At 28.5% G+C, this 23,008-nt stretch overlaps 2 protein-coding genes across 12 annotated transcripts; both read left to right on the top strand.

The window, feature by feature from the left end:
• The first annotated feature begins 115 nt into the window (after positions 1–115).
• slmb (beta-transducin repeat containing E3 ubiquitin protein ligase slmb) lies at positions 116–12,654 on the top strand. Of its 3 annotated transcripts, none has more exons than XM_089175174.1 (9): positions 116–1,124; positions 7,898–8,138; positions 8,246–8,420; positions 8,553–9,009; positions 9,107–9,480; positions 9,621–9,699; positions 9,831–10,014; positions 10,102–10,149; positions 10,402–12,654. In XM_089175174.1, the coding sequence occupies exons 1-8, from the start codon at positions 1,080–1,082 to the stop codon at positions 10,110–10,112; spliced, it is 1,566 nt and encodes a 521-aa protein (XP_089031300.1). In that variant the 5' UTR covers positions 116–1,079; the 3' UTR covers positions 10,113–10,149; positions 10,402–12,654. The 3 variants fall into 3 exon arrangements, with proteins under 3 accessions (XP_089031300.1, XP_015191789.1, XP_089031299.1); XM_015336303.2 differs by having other exon boundaries at positions 8,234–8,420; XM_089175173.1 differs by having other exon boundaries at positions 8,234–8,420; positions 10,386–12,654.
• A 2,388-nt stretch (positions 12,655–15,042) lies between these two features.
• On the top strand, positions 15,043–22,926 carry Ranbp16 (Ran-binding protein 16). Of its 9 annotated transcripts, none has more exons than XM_015336263.2 (15): positions 15,043–15,199; positions 16,829–17,069; positions 17,184–17,350; positions 17,454–17,678; positions 17,778–18,648; positions 18,728–19,013; positions 19,195–19,339; positions 19,416–19,563; positions 19,727–19,886; positions 19,971–20,373; positions 20,471–20,633; positions 21,894–21,971; positions 22,038–22,231; positions 22,300–22,427; positions 22,560–22,926. In XM_015336263.2, exons 1-15 carry the CDS (start codon positions 15,185–15,187, stop codon positions 22,657–22,659), a joined length of 3,324 nt encoding a protein of 1,107 aa, XP_015191749.1. In that variant the 5' UTR covers positions 15,043–15,184; the 3' UTR covers positions 22,660–22,926. The 9 variants fall into 9 exon arrangements, with proteins under 9 accessions (XP_015191749.1, XP_015191752.1, XP_015191745.1 ...); XM_015336266.2 differs by having other exon boundaries at positions 15,044–15,199; positions 20,471–20,609; positions 22,053–22,231; XM_015336259.2 differs by having other exon boundaries at positions 15,045–15,199; positions 16,653–17,069.
• The last annotated feature ends 82 nt before the right edge of the window (positions 22,927–23,008 follow it).

Below are 23,008 nucleotides of genomic sequence, written 5' to 3'. Positions count from 1 at the left end.
CTTACAATTAATTACTCTTACATCCCAATTAATACGGCATCTTATAGAGCTCAAAATCTAAATAATCATATTAGTAAATCTTTACATTAAGAAACGCGGTAATAGTGTTTGAAATAAAATATCTGCTAATTTTTATTTCGGCTATTCGCAGCGAGATGTCACTAATGTTAGTCATTTTTAAATAACATGTTGGCGGCACATCTGTCTCTCTACCTCCATCATCTCTCTGTTCGCTGTACCCACCCTACTGTTCAACACCTCTGGTGCTGTGCACCTCAATAACGTCAGCCATTCGTATACACTTAGATCTGTCTACGTATGGTGTGTTCTCAAACTTCTTCGGTAAAAGAAGGATAAAGAAAGAAGGGAGTACGAGGGAGACAGAAAAGGGGAGGAGTGGGATTGAAGTCGACTGGCGTCGAATCGTATCGTGCGGCCGTTCGCCCTGCCTACGCGACAGCGGCGACTCCAGTGGCGTTTCTCTTTTCTCTCCCTCTCTCATTATATGACCGTCGTATCAACTCGGAATATCATCGTCGTAGACGGGGTGCTTCCTATAAAGCGTGTCGTGACGCGTAGTCCCTTGTGTGTATATATCCTGCTACATGATATTTTTCTTTGGCTTTTAGTGAAATATGTTGTCTTGAATTAGCTGTATATGGCGAGAGAACGCGAACGTCGTCGTCAATCGTGTTGAAGAAATTAAAGTAGCGGCAATAACGACTACGAAAACGGCAACGCCAGCGCCGTAGACAGCAGTGTCGAATAGCACGACTTGTCTAGCTTGAGTTTCTTTTCGATCATTTCTGCTTACACGCTCGCTCGCTTGTTCGTTCGTTCGTTCGTTCGTTCGTTCGTTCGTTCGTCTATCTGTCCGTCCATCCGCCCGCCCGTCCGTCCGTTCGTTCCTTCATTCATACGTTCGTTCGTTCGACGTTCAGCGTTCGACATTCGACATCTCGTAGCCGCTCCCGCGTGCTTTTCCTCGGATCGATTCCATTCCAAACTCGAGACGACGACGACGTCGCCGATTACGGAGGTGCAACCGGTGCGTAGTGCGTGTAAAACGTGATCTCAACATGGAAACGGATAAGATCATCGACGACGAAAATACAAATCTTCAGGTGCGCAGTGTATCACTATTTTTCACCCGAAACCCATCGCCATCTTATGTTTCCTTGTGACGAAAGAAGCTGAGTGCGTTAGTATATATACACCCCATGTATATACATATTGCTGTATGGATGACGAAAAAAAGACAGAGAGAAAGAAAGAGATAGGTAGAACGAATGATGAGTATATAAGGGCCGATATGAAAGAATGAAAGATTTATTGTCGTTTCTTTTGCGAATCAGGGGTTTTCTTTTATTGTACGTGTTTTTATTTCATGCAACACATGGTATTTTTTCCAACAACGAACGTTGAACTTTAAATAAATCCAAAATGACATGAGAATCTAAATGAGGTTAACTAAACAAAGTTTCAAATTTACTTTCGGTTTTCTCTATTCTCCCTTGCTCCTCTATACTTTTGTACAGAACTTATGTCAGAGAAAAAATAGTTTCTGATATAAAATCCTTAGGGGTTATTTCCTGCGCAGATGTATCTCGCGTGATTGGTCAAGCTACATTTATCAAAAGTCAAAAAAAAAATGTTTGATCGTTTGTCGATATATCCCATCCGTAGTGTTATGTCAATGTGAGAACATTTTTTATGAGCTGATACGATCAATAAGCTCTCCCTTTCTATTAAACTTTATCCTATTGGTCTATTTTATATAACTTCGTTTTCTCCTATATTGTTTATTCTATTATTGTTAAAGTCCTCAAACAGGGAAACCTATATTATTCAATATATTCTGTCGTTTATCTCTGACAATTTCTATGAATCATTCTTTATAAATTATTTTTATTTATTTGTTTTTTTTTTGTTAACAAAACTAATGATATAGTTTCATTCGATACTTTTCTTATCGCATTTATCGATATTGCAAATAAAAATATATACTATTGATTCATTTTGAAATAATTTGATTTCAAACATTTGTCATCAGAGACGTTTTATCCATTCTCTCTCTAATTTAATTCAATCAATGATTCAAGAAAAACAAAATGTTCAAAGATTGTATTCTTCAAATTTATACAATTGTTTATAAAACTTTGTTTTTTATTTCCTATAATTATCAGTCGTATTTTATTTTTTCATATTGCATAATCGGTGCAACAGTAAATTAATTCATAGGTGTGTGCGCCCACATCTAAGCGGGAATAAATAATCTTTTAATTAATTTCTGTCAGATGATTTTATTTGGTTTTAGTTATTAGTGCGATTAAAACTCAAGATTTTATTCTTTTTATAGATATGTTTCATAAATCACAAAAAAGTGTTGGTAATTTAAAAGACAATTGATTTTTATTAAATAACCCCAAAAGTTTCCTACTTTTTCTGACTTGTTTTACGTACACAATATTTTTTATTATATTTTATTTTATTTTACCTAGTAATATATAATATATAAAAAGGAAATAAAGTTAGATCATATATTATTCAATAAAATAATATTTACAAAATATGTTGTGCGGATAAAACTTATTAAAAAAAAACGTACTAATTGTAAATTCACGCTCATTGATTTTTGTCAAAAATGGATTGTGAAAAGTTTGTATATAACCTATTCTTTTCAAAATATTTTAAAACTATGTCGAAAAATATAGATGAATTTGATCCTGTCAACAACTTATATTGTCATCTAAATTGCTAAATGTTATATAATAACAAATTGCAATTGAAATATATAATAAAACAACTATAAAGTTCAAAACTTTTCCAACCACCCACGTATATTTGTCACCATAGCGCATGTATCATAATGACAGAATTTAAAAGGATTTGATGATTATTTTATCAACAGATAAACGAAAATTGTCGGTTGACGTTTCTATTTTTTTTCTTTTTCAGCAAAATGACCGATACTGTCAAAAAGTACCAAAACGTGCAAATTTCAATCTTAACAATCAATAAATATTCTTTCTCATATTCTTTGTCTATCTCTCATTTGGGTGTATTTATTTTACACTGTGATTTCTCAAATTTACGAACAACTTATGTGCATAATCAATGTTTATTTATACTTCGTCATATGTTCCCTATGTAATCTATTACCACCATTTTTCATCATATCTTTAACGTTCTTAAAAGATAACGTCCTGTTTTCTTTTTCCCCATTCGTGTTATGGACGAATTGTTTGCCTATTCATTCGATAATTTAAACTATTAAAAGAGATACTTATATACTTATTAAAGACTATAATCCGGACATTTCTTTACATCATTGAAATGAAATTTTTTCTTCGTGATATAATAAATAAGAGAAGGAAATATTACTTTTAAGAAAATTGTTTTTCATGTGAGAAAAATATCTGAATAAACTTAACACTAGATATACCATTTTCAGTATACCTATTTCTACCACACTAGTCAAAATGACTGATGTATACAAAAAAATGCTTTTTGAGGCTTCCAGTCTTGATTTACTCTTACAAAATAACAAAAAATGTTTAACAATAATATTTTTAATAGATAAATGGATTTATAGATATTTTTAAATAACAAAACGCTTAATTATTTACAGAAATTAAATGTTACTTGAAGTAGAAATTTTGAATTAAAATGGCCCGACCAGTCAAAATGACTGGTCTGGTATATCATCTAGTGTTAATGATTTCGTTATACATTGTTTGTTTTATTAGAAGCAAAAATAAATGCACTAATCGTAAGGACCATGCATACATTTGACCAAAAAAATGATTCATCGTTTTGTTAGTATAACCTTGAGGATGCGGAAGTATTTCTCCTTTCCTTTTATTGTCTTTTTTTTTTGTAAGCCAAGACGTTCGTTTTAACTTTGATATAATGTATTTTATTTGATAAAATATTATTACAGTCAAACGTGTTAGAAATCAAATGAAAATACAAAAAAATGCAACGAATTGCAATCACTTCAAGATAATAATTGTGACAGTAGGTTATTCCGTAATTATTATGTCTAATTTTCAATTTGTCTGCTCCTTTGTATGTATAGACACACACATGCACGTCATTAATATGTGTTATACATTTAAGAATTTGTATAGTTGGCACAAGTATGGAAATATATTCCTACTGCATATATATATATATATATATAGGTGTATACAGAATTAATGATTATCGATGATAAAAAATATTAAAATTTTCTTATTGACCATTAAGAAAATAATAAATTATTGATTACGTATTAATAAAATTCTAATCGTGATGTTCTTATAGTATTTTATTGTTCAAATTGTATAACTGATTCATCCAAACATAACGGGGATAAGCAATAAAGAAAATAATCGCACATATTGATCAAGTAGGACATAGAGCTTGTATGGGATATATATGTGAAGTATATACGAATGGATGAACGGATGAGTGTGTGTGTGTGTCATGCTCATTGTATATATAATATACATATTGTTTTGTGAGACGGTGCTCTTAAGAATTTTTGTAAAGGTACGCGCAAAGACAAAAGAGCCGGAGGAACGCGTAGATTCGACACGAGTTCGCTGTACCGTTAGGTCGGGAGCACTTGTAGCATTTTCAGGCAATTGAGAACTCTACGCTTGTCTCTTGTCTCTTGTCTCTTGTCGCTAGACTTCTTCTTCTTCTTTTCCTCCTCCTCCTCTTCCTTTTTCTTCTCCTTCGTTATACTATGGTTGAGAATGACTATTCAGCAGCAGCAACTCGGAAATAATCAACATGAACGATTTCATACTGAAGAAATAAATAATACAAATATTCGTTTATTAATTTCATTTGTTCACATCTCGGCTGACATAACTAGAACTGCAATTTGAATCCGCGCTGCCCGCGCGTTATTGAAATTATTTTATTAACACTAGATATACCAGAGCAGTCATTTTAATCCAAAATTTCTACTTCATGTAACATTTGATTTCTGTAAATAATTAAGCGTTTTGTTATTTAAAAATATCTATAAATTCATTTATCTATTAAAATTATTATTGTTAAACATTTTTTGTTATTTTTTAAGAGTAAATAAAAACTGGAAGCCTCAAAAAGCATTTTTTTTATACACCAGTCATTTCGACTAGTGTGGTAGAAGTAGGTATATTGAAAATGGTGGTATATCTAGTGTTTAAAAAGTTGTCATTTGTAGCAGGAACCAAGGTGACTATTTGACCGATATCATTTTTCGTGCATGATTCCATTGTGCGTTACTTACATTAATACCAATAAGTATGAACATTGAACCAAAAAACAAATAACTCATTTTTTATTGATTTAAAAATGTGTAGCTCTAGTTATGTCATCTTATACGTAGGTGGGTTAAAAAGTTTTGAATTTAGCATAGAAACAATGGTTTTCTTTTCTCGGTCAAACTCACTTTTATTTTTCGATATAGTCTTAAAATTTTTAGAAAAAAAAATAGATAAAATTTATTAAACCATTATCGTAAATAGGAATAATAAAGACATATTGATCATTGTCCTATCATTACAAAATTTACATCCAAACCAGTTTTATTAAACTAATATTTGAAATTGTAGAATATTATTTTATATTATAATTTGTTTAATTTTATTCATCTTTTTGCTAGCCATACACACACACAGAGTTTTATGCAATATTTAAGCAACTGGATACTTCGTTATTGTGTTATGCAAATGATTATTTCTCTTATTAAAGTTATATCAAATTATATAGAACGAATTATGTATGAATATCCAGATATATCGAAATAAAGAACGCACTAGTTGATTAGTTTTTTCCATAAAGATATTAAGATATATTACTTTAACCTAGAATTTTTTTATTTAGAGTTTTTTCTTAACTTATTGTGGTAACTTTTGATAAGATTAAACTGAAGTATTTGGTTATCATTCGTGAAAAATGTTGTTTTCTAAAACAGATTGAAATGAAATAAATAAATTAAAAATTAGGAAGCATTAATTTTGTTGTATATATGGTAATTATTTTGAGTAATCAACCACCAATCAGGTTGCATGCAAAGGAAAGGTGCGAGACGCGGGAAGGTAGGACGATTTTTAAAAGGTCGACGATCCCTCGTGCACTTTCATACACACGACCTGCTGACCTAACGTAATTTCAGATCGATACTTATATTATTTCACGAAATAAATTCTTCTATTTTACACTGTATACATAAAGTATCATCTAACTGGTGGTACAATCGAATAGGGGAAATGATTTTGAATCTTCTTATTAGTATGCATGAATTTTTGACAATTTTTGAAATAATGAAATTCCATAAAAGTAGTTACTTATATTTTATGTTGTCCTTATTTGAGCCATTTGAAATTATCTATAAATATTAATAACGTTTATTAACACGAATAAAAATAGTCTACAATAAATAAAATTCGTTGAATAGAGATTAAATTGAGTGTGGATCTTTACTGATGGTGAATAGATTTCTAGTCATTTTTTTCGGGAAACAAAAAAAAGTCTTAAATGAATAAATTTTATTCTATATTTTATCATGTATAGAATAACTCTCTACTAATTGTAAGTTGTACCACCAGTTATATGATATCCTGTATATATGTAAGTTCCAATAAAATGACTTGAAATGGTTTTTATCTTAATAATTACATTATTCGTTCAATTTAATTAACACTGTGTCAACAAAGTCAATTATCAGGCAAATATATATTATTGATTGATAGTATATATACATTTAATGATTCACATATTTTAATGACGCATCGATTCTTTATCGACTAAAAAAAGATAGAGAAAAAGATAAAAGTTAAACTTTTATAATTAGATAAAGAAAGTTGACGAAAGTCGATTCTACTTATCGCTGAGAAAAATGAGAAATATATATATATATGTATATCATATTTATGTTGTAAGTAAATATGAAACGACGTTATATAGGTTCGTAAGGACAAAAGATATTCTTTGTGGGAGTGCGCGTGCATGTGCGGTGAAAGTATAGATGAAACGGTCAAATCTCTCAGTGTGCCGTGCTGCGCGGCTATTCTTTGTGTAACTAAGCATTTATTTAATTCCTTCTTCTCTATTTTCCTATGCGCATATATTTTTTCAATAATATATATATTTTATAATGTTATATAGGTAAGAGAATTGGTGCATTTCTATTATTATTATTTCTATTATTTGATTGTTAATCGAATATTACGTCTTTGAAAATACATAAATAGAATTTATATTTTGAACGAGAATGTTGAGAGACTAATTTAATTTATTTTATTTAAATATCCACATTTTATCATAAACTCCGTTATAATAATTGTTTATTCGTTCAATAATATTATATCTTAATGGCTAGTAATTTTCCATTTGTTGTTATATTTTATTTTATTATATTAAACATTAGATAGCTTTTTACGATTTAAACGATTTTAATTTTTATACGATACATATCATTCGAACCTCTCGTCGTCAATACGCTTGGGTAGTAATATGTGTAAGGTAAAAGACGGTTGTCAAGGCAAACGTGAAATGGCAACGTAAGGTCACGTAATCAAATCTAAAGCAAATAATGTTACAACTATTAAATCGAGATTTTTAACATCTAAATTATTATGATTTTTAATAAATACTATTTTGATAATCGATTCACAATTTTACTATGTATGTACGTTAATTTGTTTTCTTGTATAATTATATGTGTGTGACAATGAGATTATAAAAATTTCTCTCTCGATGAATTGATGGGAAATGTTTTTGAGATTATATACGATTCTATCTTTTATATAATATCATGAATGTGCATTTGCATTATGAATAATATTATTTAATTATCAATCTAGATGATTTCTTTTCAAGCACATTTTTAAATCTATTCTTTATGCATATTTAGTTACAGTTTCCAATGACGATTCTCTATGATCCAACTCGTAAGAAAGAACCTTCTATTGGTGTGACACCACAGTTTGGACAAGAAAGAGAAATATGTATGAAATTGTTTGAAAAGTGGAGTGAACCAGAACAAGTGCACTTTGTTGAACAATTATTAGCACGTATGTGTCATTATCAACATGGTCACATTAATGCGTATCTGAAACCAATGCTTCAAAGAGATTTTATTTCTCTTTTGCCAAGTATGTATGATTTTATTTATTTATCTATTGTACCTAATATTGGTATAAATTAGTTGTAATATCTATGTAATATGTAATTTAACAAATCTAATCAGAAAAAGGATTAGATCATGTGGCAGAGAGTATTCTTTCATATTTGGACGCCGAGTCATTGACAGCTGCAGAATTAGTTTGCAAAGAATGGCACAGAGTTATCAGCGAAGGAATGCTTTGGAAAAAATTAATTGAACGTAAAGTCAGGACAGATTCAGTATGGCGGGGTCTAGCTGAAAGGAGAGGATGGTGAGTATTTTTTTATTAAGATATTTACGATTTATTAGACACTTTCCAAAGGAATAAAATATGCATGTTGATAGTTTATTGCTTTTTATACAATTATGGTATTAATGTATACTTATCTTTTTCCTTGCGTAGGATACAATATCTGTTTAAACCTCGACCAGGAGAGAGTCATCCAAATCATAACTTTTACAGAAATCTTTATCCTAAGATTGTTAAAGATATTGATAGTATAGATAATAATTGGAGAATGGGTAGATTTAATCTTCAAAGAATAAACTGCAGAAGTGAAAATTCAAAAGGCGTTTACTGTCTACAATATGATGACCAAAAAATAGTCTCTGGATTAAGAGATAATACTATCAAAATTTGGGATAGAAATACATTACAATGTATTAAGGTGTTGACTGGTCACACAGGTTCTGTTCTGTGTTTACAATATGATGACAAAGCCATAATATCAGGCTCTTCGGATAGTACAGTAAGAGTATGGGATGCGACAACAGGTGAAATGGTTAGTACATTGATACATCATTGCGAAGCTGTACTACATCTCAGATTTAATAATGGTATGATGGTCACTTGTTCTAAGGTTAGTATTAATATTATTTGCCTGAACATATTTTAAACTATTATATATTATTTTTAATTAGATACAGTTAATATTATAAATATTTATTATTGTATAGGATCGTTCAATAGCAGTTTGGGATATGACATCGCAGAAGGAAATTGCATTGAGAAGAGTGCTTGTGGGTCACAGAGCAGCAGTGAATGTAGTTGATTTTGATGAAAAATATATCGTTTCTGCTAGTGGTGATAGGACTATTAAAGTATGGAATACATCTACCTGCGAATTCGTACGAACGTTAAATGGACATAAACGGGGTATAGCGTGTTTGCAGTATAGGGATCGTTTAGTCGTGAGTGGCAGCAGTGACAACACTATTAGATTGTGGGACATTGAATGTGGAGCATGTTTACGTGTTTTAGAAGGTCATGAAGAATTGGTCAGATGTATACGATTTGACAGTAAACATATTGTTAGTGGAGCATATGATGGGTACGTATATATGTTTGTGTTATCATCTCTGCAGTACTAATAGATATTAACATATTTTTCTATAAATTTAAAATATAATAACAGAAAAGATTATTGACCACTCATGATGCTCACATTATGTTGTCTCGTTTATGTTATAGAAAAATTAAAGTATGGGATTTGGTAGCTGCATTAGATCCGCGTGCACTTGCAAACACTTTATGTCTGCGTACATTAGTGGTAAGGTCTTTATTAAAATTTTATTATTCTGGTATATAATTCATTTTTTCTTACATAATATTATAATTTTATTTATATTTAATATGTATATATACATGCGTGTAATCATATTGAATTTTGTATGAATTTAGGAACATACTGGGCGTGTATTTCGTCTTCAATTTGATGAATTCCAAATAGTATCATCATCGCACGATGACACGATACTAATTTGGGATTTCCTCAATTTTAATCCATCAAATGGATCTGTGTCTACCGGTCAAGTACCAGTCAATGCTTTAGCTGCCAATCAATCCGGTACCAGATCTCCTTCTCGTATGTGTAATTAAATTTAATTTTTATATTGAAAAATAAATATATTTTTATTTTCAAACATTAAAATTTTGTTTCTTTTTTTAACAGCATTTGAGTGACTCATCAACAAGAAGATTCCTTTATTGTGATATAATTGTAAGTGTATGTCAATTGATCAAATTATAATAGATTTTATAACCATACATACACATATATTATACGTACTCATTTAAGAGTAAGGATAAGAGAAATATCTTATCCTTTGTCTACCTCATTTATACAATTTAAAAAAATAATATACTAACTTCACAGGCTTTAACAATAAATTTTTTTTGATAATTTTACATGTTTTTCATAATCTCATTTATTCAAAGAGATCTATGAAATAATAGCATTGTTCTGTTTCAGAAAAGTGGTTAGTGAGTGAATTGAATGTGTTCACGATAGTGTACACAAGACAAAGAATCAGTGTCCAGTGTGAACAGCGCCTAAACAGACCTAAACATCCCAAAAACTCTTAATCATGGACTTTGGTTTGTTATTTGCAGTGAAACGCAAAAGAAATTCTCTTAAGATAGGAGATATGTACTGACTTATATAAAAATATTAATTAATTTATATGCGCTTAAGGCAAACACACTGCGTTTAGTAATGAACAGTATATTAAAATCATATAAATACATCCCATGGATTTGCCGTCTACTATGGCCATATCTGGATTTCTTCTACGCTCCATGATACGATAGAAGTTGACCATTTTACTACTATAAAAAAAGACTTGAAACACGCAACAAAATGAAAAAGTTTTAGGGAGGCTGGATACACTTAATAAGATATTAGATGTATTATAGTAAATTAATGATTTTTTTTATATAATTAATTTATGCTAAGAAAATTGTAAACTGTTATCTGATCAGGATACTTATTTTGTGTGAATGTGAAAATGCAACTTCATAAAATAATTATGACAATTATTATGTTTCATCACTTTCAAAGGGTAGCTAAGGCGAATCGCTATATCATATTAAATAACACTGATATATAACATCAAGAATTAAATGTATAGAAGGATAATTTTATTTTTTTTTATTTTCGGTGTAGATATTATTATTTTGCAATATTCATATTACTTTAAAAATGGGTAAAAGTCAACTATTTCCTCGTCGCAACGTGGTAAAATGTTATTTGCATTTAAAATATTACGTTCGGTATATATGAACAAAGATGTAAATATTCGTACAGGCAACTGTAGTACCTCTAAAACTATTATAGTTGCTATAAAAAAGTTATTGTAACTTGATTATTGATCTCGGATAGAGCATAATTTTTATGTTGTGTGTTTAAATGTATACTAATGATATTTCTTCGAATTAAATATTGAAATTATTTTATTGATTTAAAAAATTTCTCTACAGCAGTATTGCTCTTGAATGAAATTTTAGGCTTACATCCAATATTGAATAGATGATTTTTGTTATAATGATTGATAGAAATACAACATTGCATGTAGACATTTATATATGATCTTATTAAGCCATAAAAAGAAAATTATTTGTTTTCCAGGTTGTCATAAAATGTAATAATGTATAAATTTTGGTACGTAATTCCATATGGCAGAGATGAGATATTTTGATCTTGTTGTAATTTTTATAATGTTCAAAAAAAGGAACCCGAAGCTTATTATACACAAGTAATTTCTGATATTAATTTAATACATGACTTTGGATTTTGCATCTTATATATATATATATGTAAAATTATATACATACATGCATATATATATATATACTCATTAAATAATAATGAAGAATATTAAACGGATACATACGATATTTTCTCGAATAATAGCTCTTATCGTGCAAACGTAACAGCATGTAGCCAAATTGGGTACAAAAAATTGTGATGTTAAAGCTAGGAATGATAATATGGGAAAACTTTCTATATATAACACCGTAAGTATATACGGGGATATGTATATACAGGGATAACAGTGTAAAATTATACTTTTATAAATATTTAATGGATTCCAAATTTTTGTCAAATGTAAATTGTAGAGATATAGAATGAAATTCTTATCAATTCTTAACATATTCTTTGTGTGCACATGCCCAATTATATTACAGTTTTGCTGTCTATGAATGCACATATGTAGATTTTATGAAAAACTATAACTACTTTTTCCTGCTAACTGGTACAAGTGTATCTTTTACTTAAATTGGGATCTTAAACCATTCAATGAATAAAGTCATTATAATTAACTAAGCAAATATAGAATCCTTTAATAAATTATTTTCAGATGAAATTTATTTAATAATATTATTAAGAATACTTTATACAGAGCCAAATGTTTCTTAGACAATACATAACTCATTATAGTAGTAATTAAGGGATTCATTTTTTTTTTCTTTCTTTTCTATTTCTTCTTTTTTTCTTTTTAATTTAATTTTCAAAATCATTGCACTTACAGTACTATAGCTTGATTATAACTTATATATTTATAGAAAGTGGAAGTAAAGATGTTGAAATATCTATAAGAAAAAACATTGTGATGCTTATTATTAATATTAACATGATATTTCATGTATGCAAATTTAATTAAGTGGAAATGAAATGAAGGCTGTGCAAAAGCTATATTCAAAATATAATACGTACACAACTGGATGAGACAATTTTAATAAGAAGTAGTTTCTATTATTGTCATCCCTTTGAAAAAGACAAGCATATAAACATATCAGAGATACACAAATTATAAAAAAAAACCTACTAAATATTTAATAGGTATTCAAATATCTTGCCAAATTATTAAAGCCTAAAAGATAAGGGAATACCTGAAAAGGTAAAAAAACAACAAAACTAAATATTTAATAAAATATGTTAAATTTCTCTTCTCTCTTCCTAAAAAAAAAGAATTAATATGATAGTAAAATAATATATAGCTTGAATTATTACTATCGATGAGATAATAATATATGTGCACAAGAATATGCAAATGAATAACTGTACATTTAAAGTAACAAAATTATAATATTCGCTCTAATGATATTTATAATAATATTAATAATCTATACACATTTTGGGAAAAAATAATTGAAATTTAGCATGCCGTGATAACATGTAATACAGATTAATCTGTATTATTTGTAATTATTCTGTATGCTTAAAAAAATTATGAAAACAGAAAAAGAAAAATATTTATGCAATTGTATAAAGTTTATGAGCACTACTACAAATACTGTGCAAAATGGATTGTTTTACATTAGAACTAGTCAACATGCTGCACGGTACAGTTCCTCTCTCTCTCGTCGATTTTTTTTAGACGATTATCATTTGTGTTATTTCATCTTTTTGCCAAGTTTTATGTGTATGTACAATAAAAGTTGATTATGAATAGAATAGCTATGCTACTTGACATGTAAAAATTAACATTTACCTTGCTAAAGTTACTTTATTTAAGAATCAAGATAATTATGAAATAGCTATTCATCAATGAGATACATGAAAACATAGAAAATACCCTTAAAATGATAAACATATTTTTCTTAGGCTGCTATATCAGTCATACCAATTTGTACATTATTACTAAGATGTTCATGTAACATATATTTCAATATTATTCATGATATTATCTGTAACAATCAGAGAATTGTTCGAAAGAAAGTATGATACAAATTCAATCTATTAAGACCCCAAATCTGACGATACTTCATTAATGTCAAGCTTTACACTTGATACTTCAGAATCTTATGGAAACAGGTATGTTTTATAATATAAAGAAATATTATTTGCATACAAAAATTATTTACTTTATATATATATATGAATAATATTTTTAATGCAATTATATTGAGTTTGATTTTTATTGATCAGGAATATAATCTTTTCATTACCATTGACTGTAATATTTAGTAGTTTGATTGAATAGTTAGAGAAAAATACTATAAAAAGTAATATTTTTTATTTATATATACAGGGTTTCCTGTAACTGGTCGTACAAGCAAACAAAAGATGAATCTGCATGAAAAACTATGTTGAAAATTTAGAATAAAATTTATTTATATAAGGGTTTTATTTTCGAAAATAATAAGTTTGAAAATATCAGATTTTTTTTTTTTTTTTTTTGAGAAAATTATTTAGGTATTCTAATAAATAATTACAGAGCTAATAGACAATTTTTCAGAATATTATTTCAATAAAAAAAATGGCAGAAATGTATTTCATTTTATGGAATTGTTTATGAACGTATTACAATAACATGACAATTTACCACAGAAAAATATCCCAGTCGAAAATAAAAGTCGAAAAATACTTTTTCATTCATTATTCGAGAAATTATATCAACGTTTTAGTAAAATTATTTATTTGGAATACGCCATTGAAATTCAGGAACATCTAAGACTGTTTTAACTGCTGTTACGGCAATGTATTCGTAGAGAGAAAGATAATTTAAATGAAACAAGAAATTGTTTATAACTTTGAAAATATTAATTTCTCGTCTCATATATGTATATATATGAGTTGAAATATATATACAATTATATTACACATATTACTACCTCTTAATCACAGAATAGATATATTTTTAACATTTAATTTTTTTTTCATCCATACATTACAGGTTTTTTTTATAAACATCTATTTAATAAGCTTTATAATTTAAAATGTACACGAAGAATTCAATTTGATATTGTGATATTCAAATTTATTAGTCTTTTTAAATAATCGTATCTAGAAATATTTATTCAAAATAATTTTAAAGTAGAACACACACACAAATATTGTTCAAACAATACAATTATTGCAAGTCATATTTTTATTGGTCAATGATATAATTTTTTCATCGTCATTGGTTGCAATACGTAAGTAGTTTGTTTGTGATATATTAAATAGTTGTATTTTTGACTATTTTTTATTTATGAAAAAAGGAATAAAAGTTCTTAGAAAAAGTATATGTAAATAAAATAATGCGATTAAAATAAAAATTGAAAAATATATAAAAGTAAGGATAAAAATATGATGAAAATAAAATGTCTAGTTTTTTCATTAAATAGTATTTCACTGAGTGAATCAAAGATGGCGGGAAGAGTCCTTCCGAGTCCCACATATTTCTGCTAATCCCGTAACATACTGCGCCGTAGAGGAATCAACATGCATGTGATCCTGCCTTCATTGTAGATAATGCGAAGCTACGAAAATGGCCGATGAACAGGTGAGTTGCCGATCAAAATAACGTGCGAACTTCGAATTACGAGGAAGTTATCTACGACAAGGCGGCTCTTAAATCGTGTGTTAAACAGTTGATGGTAAATCCGTTGTAACTTGTGCAGTTCTCAATGTGCATAAATAGAACGTGTCTAAAACGCGGTGAAGCTATAAGACGATCTTTCGACCTACACAACGTTTGTTGCCGAAATCGAAAGTGTTTAACAAATTAATAACTCCGCTATTAATGAAAACATAACGCGTCGAAGTTATTCATTTTTTTTTTTCATCTTTCCTGTGTTATTTTAATATTATATATCTCGTATATAATCGATTCATTATCTGGGATGTGTTGAATTCTTTTGTTGCAAGTTCGTGAATAAATATTATTCTTTATACGAAGAAAATACTCGTATCTACCAAGATAATCGACGAAATGAAATATATGATTTCATTTGTAGTATTTTCGCATTTGATTATTGTTAAGAGAGTTAAAGCGTTTTATTATTTTTCATTTATTTTATACAAATGTGTCATGTAATCTCCATTAAAACGCCATAACCTCTTTAATGCCGGACTTGAATAGTGTGTGAGAGCGAGAGAGAAAGAGAAGAGAGAGAGAGAAAGAAAGAAAGAAAGAGAAAGATTACAGTTTATATATTTATTACGTTCGGTGGTTGTTTAGTTGTTTGATAACTTATTTTAATTATTAACTTCTTGTAAATTATACTATTATTTTCTGTTAAAGTGATTCAAAACAATTTCTTCATAGTTTTAACAGAATATAATTCTACTATAAGTAGATATATACTTAAGATTTGTCTACTGTTTTAATTTTGTTATTTACAACTTCGCTATAACCTATAATGTCGTGTGTATCTGTTTTGAAGTTTATGACAATTTTGAAAGTACTTAAGAAAGTACTTACGTTAGGTTTTTTATAATTATTTGACAATTCTCGATATCTCTGTATATGAATTTAAATTAAAATAATAGTATTTTTATCACGTTTCAGTGTATTTAGTTTATCATTTACAGCTATAAATATTTGGACAATAAATTGGGGTTAGATTTAGTAAATTATCAATAATTATTATTTTTTAGCACTATAATAATATTAATAATAATAATAATAATAATAATCATTATTCATAACCAGTATTTTATTTTATTTTTCTATTCATGAAATCGTGGAATTTATAATAATTGTGAAAACTTAAATTAAAATATTATATGTGTTAAAAACAAAAATTTTAAAAGAAAATTTTATATTGCAGGAATAAAAAGTCTAATTTCTTTTGATAATACTTACAATAAACTTATTTCTTTCCTAAATCAAGAGAAATATTTAATTTTGTATATTTATCAGTACTTCATTGTAAAATTAATTTATAAGGAAGCAAGAGAAAATAGTTACATTTAATTTTCTATATAAAGTGGAAATTATCATTTTTAAACAGATTCAACAGCTATATTCTTAAAATCTATCTTCACATTTGAACATTGACTGTAAACATAGTGCTAAAATTCTTCAAAAGTGAATATAATGACCTTGCAATTTAGAGAGTTGACATATTTAAATGGAAATACTAAAATCCAAGTATAAATAGTGTCATTAAGAATGGATCACATACAGGAAGTGCGGCAGCTGGAATTGCTTTGCAAGCAATTGTATGAGTCACAGGATTCTGCACATCGTGCTGAAGCAGAAAAAGCCCTTGTAGCTTTTCAAAATGCACCGGATACGCTTACTAAGTGCCAGCTACTTCTGGATCGTGGAGATTCAGCTTATGCTCAGTTATTGGCTGCTACCACCTTAACAAAATTGATTTCTCGCTCAGCGCAAGGACTTAGTTTACAGCAGAGGCTGGATATACGTAAGAATTTCATACTTATATGATATTATTTGTTGTTGATATTATATTTCTTTAATTAAGAACTTTGATATACACTTCATAAATTAATATTTTTATATGATACTTAATATGCAGGGAATTATGTTCTTAACTACTTAGCGACTCAACCAAAGCTTCCAAATTTTGTGATACAAGCTTTGGTTGCACTGTTCGCTAGGATATCAAAACTTGGTTGGTTTGATGTGGAAAAAGAAGAATATGTTTTCAGAAATGTTGTTGGTGATATAACAAAATTTCTACAGGTTTGAACAAGTTTTTACAAAAAGAAATTTTTGTATAGTATATATATATTATTTATTGTTAAATTGTATAATATAATTTAATATTTCATTTTATATAATTCAGGGATCAGTAGAGCATTGCATGATAGGTGTACAATTGCTCTCTCAATTAACGTGTGAAATGAATCAGATATCAGATGTTGATGCAAACAGGTCACTTGCAAAACATAGAAGAATTGCTAGTAGTTTCAGGGATTCGCAACTTTTTGAAATATTTAGGCTTTCTTGTACTTTATTAAGTACAGCACGAGAAAATTGTAAAAGCTTAAATTTCAATAATGAAGCACAGGTAAGTTAAATTGTTATTCATTTAAATATTTCATACGAATTAGTCAAATCACTATCGAATCTTTAATGCTTATATGTTTTCGTGTGTTTTTTTATTTAGCATGGTCTGATGAGACAACTCCTAAAGCTTGCACAAAATTGTTTAACATTTGATTTTATTGGAACATCTACGGATGAAAGTACTGATGATTTAAGTACAGTTCAGATACCAACAAGTTGGAGACCTGCATTTTTGGATTTCACATCGTTAAAGCTTTTCTTTGATTTGTACCATAATTTGCCAAGCTCATTATCATCTTTAGCTCTGTCCTGCCTAGTTCAGATAGCATCTGTTAGAAGAAGTTTATTTTCTAATACAGAAAGAGCTAAGTTCTTAAGTCATTTAGTTGATGGAGTAAAACATATATTACAAAACCCACAGGGTCTTAGTGACCCTGGAAATTATCATGAATTTTGTAGATTACTATCTCGGTTGAAAAGTAATTTCCAACTTGGAGAATTAGTCTTAGTAGAAGACTATCCAGAAGCAATACAATTAATCGCTAAGTTTACAGTTCAAAGCTTGCGAATGTGGCAGTTTGCACCAAATAGTTTACATTATCTTTTAACTCTTTGGCAAAGAATGGTATCATCTATGCCATATGTAAAAGCAGGGGATCCGCATTTATTAAATACATATACTCCTGAAATTGCGAATGTATATATTACATCAAGACTTGAATCTGTAGCAGTGGTAGTTAGAGAACGTTTGGAAGACCCGCTTGATGATTTGGGCGTACTTCATCAACAGTTAGAACAAATTTCAGTGATAGGACGATGCGAATATCAAAAAACTTGTGCTTTGTTAGTTCAATTATTTGATCAGGCAGCAACAACGTATCAAGAATTAATGTCACAAACAGCATCATCAACCCAACAAATTGATATAAGTATCCAAGAAGGACAATTAACGTGGCTTGTTTATATTATAGGTATAATTAACATTTATATTTTATTTGATAAATGTACAATTATATAATTATTTATTATGTTTATTTTTTATACTATTAGGTGGTGTTATTGGTGGAAGAGTTACATTTAACAGCAATGAGGAATATGACGCGATGGATGGTGAACTTGTTTGTAGAGTTCTTCAATTAATGAATCTTACAGATTCTAGACTTGGACAAGGTGGTTGCGAAAAGTTGGAGCTAGCAATGTTAAGTTTTTTTGAACAGTTTCGTAAAATATACGTAGGTGATCAGGTACAGAAAAATTCCAAAGTATACAGAAGACTGTCGGATGTTTTAGGCCTCAATGATGAAGCCATGGTACTCAGTATATTCATTCGTAAAATGTAAGTACTTTTGTGTATGTACGTATGAGTGTGTGGGTATATGTTACTGTCAATATTGAGAATCCATGCCTGGACAATCCAATCCAATGCGTGGATCTTAAATATTAACCATAATATATTTCATTTTGATTACATTTGAGCATATTTTTTATATGATATATAAATGTATCAAAACTTTCAGAATAACAAATTTGAAATATTGGGGAAGAAGCGAACAAATTATTTCGAAAACTTTACAACTTTTAAATGATCTTTCTGTTGGATATAGTTGTGTTCGTAAACTTGTTAAGTTAGAAGAAGTTCAATTTATGTTAAATAATCATACAGTAAGTATTGCATCATATGAGATTTAAAAAAAATGATATGGCCAAAAAATATAATGTCATTATCATTGACATATAGAGAGAACATTTTCCATTTTTGGGGAATAATGTTGCTGTAACAGAAATGCGCTGCAGATCGATGTTTTATACATCTTTGGGTAGATTGTTAATGGTGGATTTAGGTGAAGATGAAGAAAGGTTTCATACCTTTATGCTTCCACTCACAGGTATACATTATTTATATTACATAAAATGAGTAATACAATTAATCCCTTAGCTTACACGGTATCACAGCTCACGGCATCACGGCTCTCTAGTCAGACTCGAGATTATAAGCCAAGGGGTTAATTTAAATTGGACTTGAGATAATATTTATTTCCATTATTATAGCTGCATTGGAAAGTCTTGGTCAGCTAATGGGAGCTGCTGATACTCCACTGTTTGCAGCAGAAGAAGCAAAAAAAGCATTGATTGGTGTAGCAAGAGATCTCAGGGGTATAGCATATGCATTCACAACTAAAACGTCTTATATGATGCTTTTTGATTGGATGTATCCTTTTATAGCAACTATTTAGTATATATCTATATATATGTTATATATTTTATAAAAATATTGTTCCTAAATTTAGTTTAGATATCCCAATTATACACCCATCTTATTACATGCTGTGGAATTGTGGCATCACGAGCCACAAGTAACTACACCCGTCCTGAAATTATTTGCTGAATTAGTATTAAATAGAAGTCAACGATTACAATTTGATGCATCTTCCCCAAATGGAATTTTATTATTTCGTGAAGCTAGTAAAGTGATATGTAGCTATGGAAATCATATATTGAATATTGATGTTCCCAAAGATCAGATTTATCCTTTGAAATTAAAAGGGATTAGCATATGTTTCAGTATGTTAAAAGCAGCCCTTTGTGGTAGTTATGTAAATTTTGGTGTCTTTAGGCTCTATGGAGATGAAGCATTGGATAATGCACTTAATACATTTGTGAAATTACTTCTCAGTATACCACAAAGTGATCTTTTGGTATGTATTACTTTCTCTTATATGTTTATATTTTAATAGAAGATATTTAAAAATACTCATAAACTGTTCATATTTTTCTCATTGATGTTTTTAATAGGATTATCCAAAACTGTCAGCTACATATTACGTGTTACTTGAATATTTGGCACAGGATCATATGGTTTTCCTTTCAACGTTAGAACCAAGAGTTTTTTTATATATCCTTTCAAGTATCAGTGAAGGCCTTACAGCACTAGGTGCGCAAAAAGACTCCTACACAGGTCTGTGTGGCTGATTCTATCCTACAACTACCCTCTATATCCTCTATGCCATGTCTTTAAACTATTATATTAATTACTTCAGATTATCCAAATTTACATACTTTTTTTTTATATATTTATTTAGTCTGTTTAGTTTTAGATTTGTTTATATTTTTCTTCAATAATACGAAATTCTAGACCGTTTATTTGAACTGATCTTTGTTTTTGCTTTTTGCTTTTGTTACAAATAAAAAGAATAAGTTTATAATACATAAATTCCTTGTATAATATAATATACAATTCATATCGTAAAATTAAAATGAAAAAAAAAAGATTAAAGCATTGACATAATTATTGTAAAAACATAATGTATATTGAAATATTTGTAATCGATAACTTCGTTATTGATTATGTGATTTATATCATTTAAATTTATAATACGTATTTTGTAATATATATTTCAGATTGTTTCAAATTATTAACAATGTTCAAGCTTCTAGTTTAAATAGTAGTCCTTCATAATTATGAAGTTCTTTTGCTGAGATTTATTATATGCTTTTTTGCATTATTGCTTGGAATGAAAATCAACCTTATACACATCTCAAATTTGGAGTAATATAAACATATATACACATCATTCTGTAATTTTGAAAGAAAATATAATTATACAGAATATATAATAAATGTAATAACAGAGGCAATAAGAGGATTGGAGTGTGTAGAATCTAGACCCTTGATGTTATAAACAGAATTTTCGTTATGTAATTCTGCATAATAGAAATTAATTTTAAAGTCTACTTATTTTGCTACCTGCATTTATACGTGGAAAAAAAAATTTGATTTAAATTATTATATAAAACAATGGGTCTAGACAAGTCAGCCGCACAGCTGACAATTACTGAATACATTAACAATTGTACATAGATTTTTAAGATATGTTCCATTATTTATTTTTATCATTGGAAGTATATTACACATTGCAATGCTTCTTTTTTATTTAACGCTTTTATTATAACACATTATAATTAATTAATGCAATATATCATAGAAAAATATTATTTATTAGCTATGTATAAAACACGGTTTTTTTTTTTTTTTTAATTTGAAATTGTTATGTTGTGTGTGTGTGTACTTGTGTGTGCGTGCGTGTATGTGTGTGTATGTATGCTCTTTTTACTTTTATGTATTTTGTATTTTGCTTTTTGTACTTGTATTATATTTTATAATAGTTCGTTTTGTATTTTATTTCATTTACATTAAGATTACATAATATTATTTCAGATACTATGGTATGTACTGGTTGTTGTGCAACTCTTGATCACATAGTGACGTATTTATTCAAACAACTGTATCAAAAAGGTATGTTTTTAATCTTTAATATTAACAATATTATTTAAATTGTACCTGATTACTACATTTCCTTAGCGGCTGGTTATCCAGGAAGAAAAAATGCTGTAGTTCCTAGTGGAGGAGAGCTATTTTTAGAAGTTCTGAAACAACATCCTGAAATACTACAACAAATATTAAGTACTGTGTTAAATGTGATAATGTTTGAAGATTGTAGAAATCAATGGAGCATGTCTCGTCCTTTATTAGGCCTGATACTTTTAAATGAAGAAGTAAGCAAAATATGATCTTAAAGCATAAATACTTTATATATTTGGTATTAAAAATCTCAATATTTTAGTATTTCAATCAGTTACGAGAGAATATTATTAGAAGCCAACCAGTTGATAAACAAGGTGCGATGGCACAATGGTTTGAAAATTTAATGGATGGTATTGAAAGAAATTTACTTACAAAAAATAGAGATAGGTAAATGATAATATACATTTTTCTATTATAATTAATTTAAGTGTATTTCTTTTCTTAAAAGGAATTCTTCTATTTATTACAATGTTCTACAAATTGTGTAAAATATAATTGTTTTTATTATTTTTATTTTAGGTTTACACAAAATTTATCAATGTTTAGAAGAGATATAAATGATGCTCTAAAAGGACCTAATATATCTACAAATTCTGTCAGTGACATGATGACTTCGTAGTGATATTGCTCTCTTCTAATTAGATTTATCTTTATTAGGCTCTTGCCTGCCAAATGCTTGAATGTGTGTGCGAGTGAAATTATAAATTATGATACAACTACAATTATGATTTTAGACGAGTATAAAGATAATAAATTAAGTAATATCATTTTATTGCTGTATTGCTGTTTGGCTTCCTATTCTTAATAATTACTTTTCTAGTAACTTACACAAACAAGCACCAAATATTGTAACAATAATTACAAAAATTTTATATTATTCATAAAATTTTTATTTATAGTTATTTAAACCTAGCTTGTCCTATTCTTCAATCCAATAAAAGTTAATATATACTTTGTTTTATTACCTT

The sequence above is a fragment of the Polistes dominula genome, unplaced genomic scaffold (assembly GCF_049000335.1).
Source record: "Polistes dominula isolate Pdom_NZ unplaced genomic scaffold, Pdom_raw_medaka contig_82, whole genome shotgun sequence".
In the NCBI taxonomy this organism is placed as follows: Eukaryota; Metazoa; Arthropoda; class Insecta; order Hymenoptera; family Vespidae; genus Polistes; species Polistes dominula.
This window is presented reverse-complemented; position numbering and strand designations above follow the sequence as displayed.